This window comes from Raphanus sativus, chromosome 7 (assembly GCF_000801105.2).
Source record: "Raphanus sativus cultivar WK10039 chromosome 7, ASM80110v3, whole genome shotgun sequence".
In the NCBI taxonomy this organism is placed as follows: Eukaryota; Viridiplantae; Streptophyta; class Magnoliopsida; order Brassicales; family Brassicaceae; genus Raphanus; species Raphanus sativus.
This window is the reverse complement of record NC_079517.1, coordinates 23039567-23043122: the sequence shown is the minus strand read 5'-3', so window position 1 is coordinate 23043122 and position 3556 is coordinate 23039567. Positions and strand designations below refer to the sequence as shown.

The 3556-nt window shown below is 43.2% G+C and overlaps 1 protein-coding gene across 1 annotated transcript; it reads right to left on the bottom strand.

Annotated features, from left to right (window-relative positions):
• Positions 1-870: 870 nt before the first annotated feature.
• On the bottom strand, positions 871-3156 carry LOC108824964 (uncharacterized). The gene has a single exon (XM_018598321.1). It carries the CDS (start codon positions 3154-3156, stop codon positions 871-873), a length of 2286 nt encoding a protein of 761 aa, XP_018453823.1.
• Between the last annotated feature and the right edge of the window lie 400 nt (positions 3157-3556).

The window sequence follows — 3556 nt, the reverse complement described above, 5'->3', positions numbered from 1 at the left end:
AAAATGTGAAAGTTCTTGTGGCCACGCGTTGTGAAAATATAGTGTGGTGCAGATTTGAATTTGGTTCTCTTGGGGGTTCACGAAACGCCTTGGCCATCCGACCACAGACGCGTGGTTAACTTATTTATAGTACTTTTAACTTTTATTATGTATTATGTTCTTTGAGATTATTTACAAAGTGAATTTTTTTTTAAATATAATATTTTAGTGAATTTTCCTTTTCAGGAAATCAATTATATATATTCGCGTTTTATTTTTTAAAAGCATTTGGTTTTTTAATATATATTATTTGAAAACCAATTTAACAGAAAATAATTTAAAACGCCTGAGCTGCCTCTTGATAAGAAAAAACGCCTGAGCTGTCTCTTGTGTCCACTCGAACTTGCCTTCCCTTATGCAACTCGTAATAGGAGCCATGATCGTACTGAAGTGATACACAAACCGTCGGTAGAAAGAAGCGAGGCCGTGAAAGCTTCTGACCTTGGAGACTGTCGTTGGTGTTGGCCAAGAACGAACTGCCTCGATTTTGGAGTTATCCACGGACAACCCTTGATCCGAAACAATGTACCCGAGAAACAAAACTTGTGAGACCGCAAACTCACATTTGTGTTGTGCTGCAAAGAGTTTCTCGTTTCGTAAGACTTGAAGAACTTGTCGTAGGTGGTCTTCGTGTTCGGCAGGTGATGAACTAAAGATCAAGATGTCGTCGAAGTAAACGACAACAAATCGTCCCATAAATGGTCTTAATGCTTGATTCATAACTCTCATAAATGTACTTGGCGCATTAGACAAACCGAATGGCATCATGAGCCATTCAAACAGTCCTTCTCTCGTCTTGAAAGCCGTTTTCCACTCATCTCCCGGACGAATTCATATCTGATGGTAGCCACTTTTAAGATCAATCTTGGAGAATATTTTGGACGTACCAATTTGATCCAACAAGTCGTCTAAACGCGGGATTGGAAAGCGATAACAAATAGTTATCTTATTGATTGCCCGACTATCTACGCACATACGACATGTCCCATCTTTCTTAGGTATCAGAAGGGCTGGAACTGCACAAGCGCTAAGGCTCTCACGAATGTGACCTTTACGCAGGAGGTCCTCTACTTGGCGTCGCAGTTCTTCGTGTTCCGTTGGACTCATCCGATAGTGTGGTCTGTTAGGTAGCGTTGCGCCGGGAACCAAGTCAATCTGATGTTGTATTTCTCGTAATGGAGGGAGTTTTGTAGGCAACTCTGTAGGGAAAACATCATCAAATTCCTTAAGTAATGCGGCTAAGGAAGGGCTGAGTTGAGATGGTAGCGTTGGTGACGAGGAAGATGGAAGAAGAGCGAAAGCGCGTCCTTCCAGTCGGAGCTCGGAGAGAAAAGTTGAGTAAGAACACATGAGGTTATTGCTTTGGACGTCTGGTGCTGGAGATTTTGGAACAGTGATTTCTTTGGTTGGTAAGAGCAAAATTTTTTGTGTATTCCAGGTAAACTGGTATGTATTGTCTGCTCCATTATGTATGATTTTGCGGTCAAATTCCCATGGACGACCAAGTAATAAGTGACTGATATCCATAGGTGCAATATCACAGTAGATTTGATCTTGGTAATATTGACCAACGGAGAACGCGACCAGAGCTCGTTGCGTGATACGCACAGTAGCAGCGTTGTTGAGCCAATTTAGCGTGTATGGCGACGGATGTGTTTCTCGTATCAGGCCCAACTTAGTAACAGCATCATCGGAGATCACGTTCCTGCAACTTCCAGAATCAATCACAAAACTGCAGACGCGGTTCTTAATTGTGCAAGTAGACTTAAAAATATTCGTCCGCAGCCACTGTTCGTCGTTTCGTTGAAGAGTAAGACAAGAGCGCTGAAGAACAAGAAGATGCCCTGTATCGCCTGTAGTCTGGTGGACTGTGGTGTCATCGTCATCTTCTTCCTGAGAATCATAAACTTCCTGCTCAATAAGAGGCTCGTCTAAGACTAACCCTCGTCGTGTGGTGTGTGGGCAAGCTGTTTGGCGATGACCCGGTTCACCACAAGAGTAGCAACGCAAGGCGTTTGGACGTGTAGACCGTCGTAGTTGTTGTTCTTCTGGTGTTGGTGGTTTAGTAGAAGAGCTGCTTGTCTCGCCTGCATCTTTAGAGTTGTTAGACGGGGTGGTGTTTGCGGTGTGGTCAGACGTACGCGCACGTGATGGGGAAGGATTCCAGTTTGAAGATTTTGACTGCTGCTCGAACGAAGATGCACGACGATGTGCTTCTCCAATAGTAGAAGGATCAAATTGAGCCATAGATGTCTGTAGGTGAGGTAGTAAACCGCCAATGAAGCGAGAAACCAGCTGAATTTGGCTATCATTAATCTCATTGCGCGTTAAGAGCATAGCAAATTCTTCGGCATAATCGTCAACACTACGCGTTCCTTGGCGCAGATTCTGGAGCCGTGTATACATGGTCCGTTCGTAGTTATGAGGTAAGAATGTTTGGCGCAAGTGTTTTGTCAACTTTTCCCATGATTGGATTGGCTGTTTACCAGTACGAGAACGTGTGGTTTTAAGCTGTTTCCACCATGTTGCAGCATGTCCGCGAAAACGCATAACCACGAGCGAGAATCTTCTTGCGGGAGGCACTTGTTTAAATTCGAGAATCTCCTCTACCGAAATCAACCAGTCAATGAGATCATCTCCTTTAAGTCCTCCATGAAATTCGGGAATGTCAACCTTAAAACTGTTTTCCCAACGATTAGTAGTGTTATCTCGCTGCCGTAAATCTTCTCGATAAACTCGTCGATGATCCTCTTCTTCTTCTTCATATAAGTCGCGAGCTCGGGCAACACCAAGCTGGTGGTGATGGGGAAATCGTTGTTGGTCCTGTCGCAGAGGAGCCTGGATAGGTGGAAGTGGTTGTTGTTGTTGACGAAGTTGTTGTAGAGGATGATGTTGCACGGGTTGTGGAGCTGCACCGATTGGATGGGCCTGCAGGTCCAAGCGAGTAGTTAACATGGTCGTGAGGGCAGTAAGACTTGCCGTTACTTCAACCGTTGCTGTAGTTAACGTGTCGCCTTGTTGCTGAATGGAGGTTTGAGTTGCGGTTTGCATCTCGACGAGGAGGTTGCGTAATTCGTTCATGTCCATAGAAGTTTCTTCTGCCGTTTTCTTGGTCATGATAACGAGAGAAGATATCCAGAAACGTACTGAATCTGATACCAACTGATGGAGAGCGGAAGCTATATAACCTAAAGATCAAAGGTTTGATCTATAGATAGGTGACATGTTCTTGAAGTTTTAATTCAAAAACGGGATAAGGACGCGAATACTCTTCGCAGTGTTCGTGAGAACTCTTAGGGTCGCGAATACTCTTCGCAGTGCTTTGAGAAAACTCTTTAAAAATAAACTAGAAATCTTATTCAAATCAATCTATCTTACAAAAGCCATAGGAGAAGTCTTTATATAGAACTCTTAAACCGTCATAAAAATCCTTAACCTAATATAAAAGGCAAAACGTAAACTCTAAGTAAAAAAGAAATAATTAGAAAGGAAACTTGTCGTTTAAGTTATGTTGATG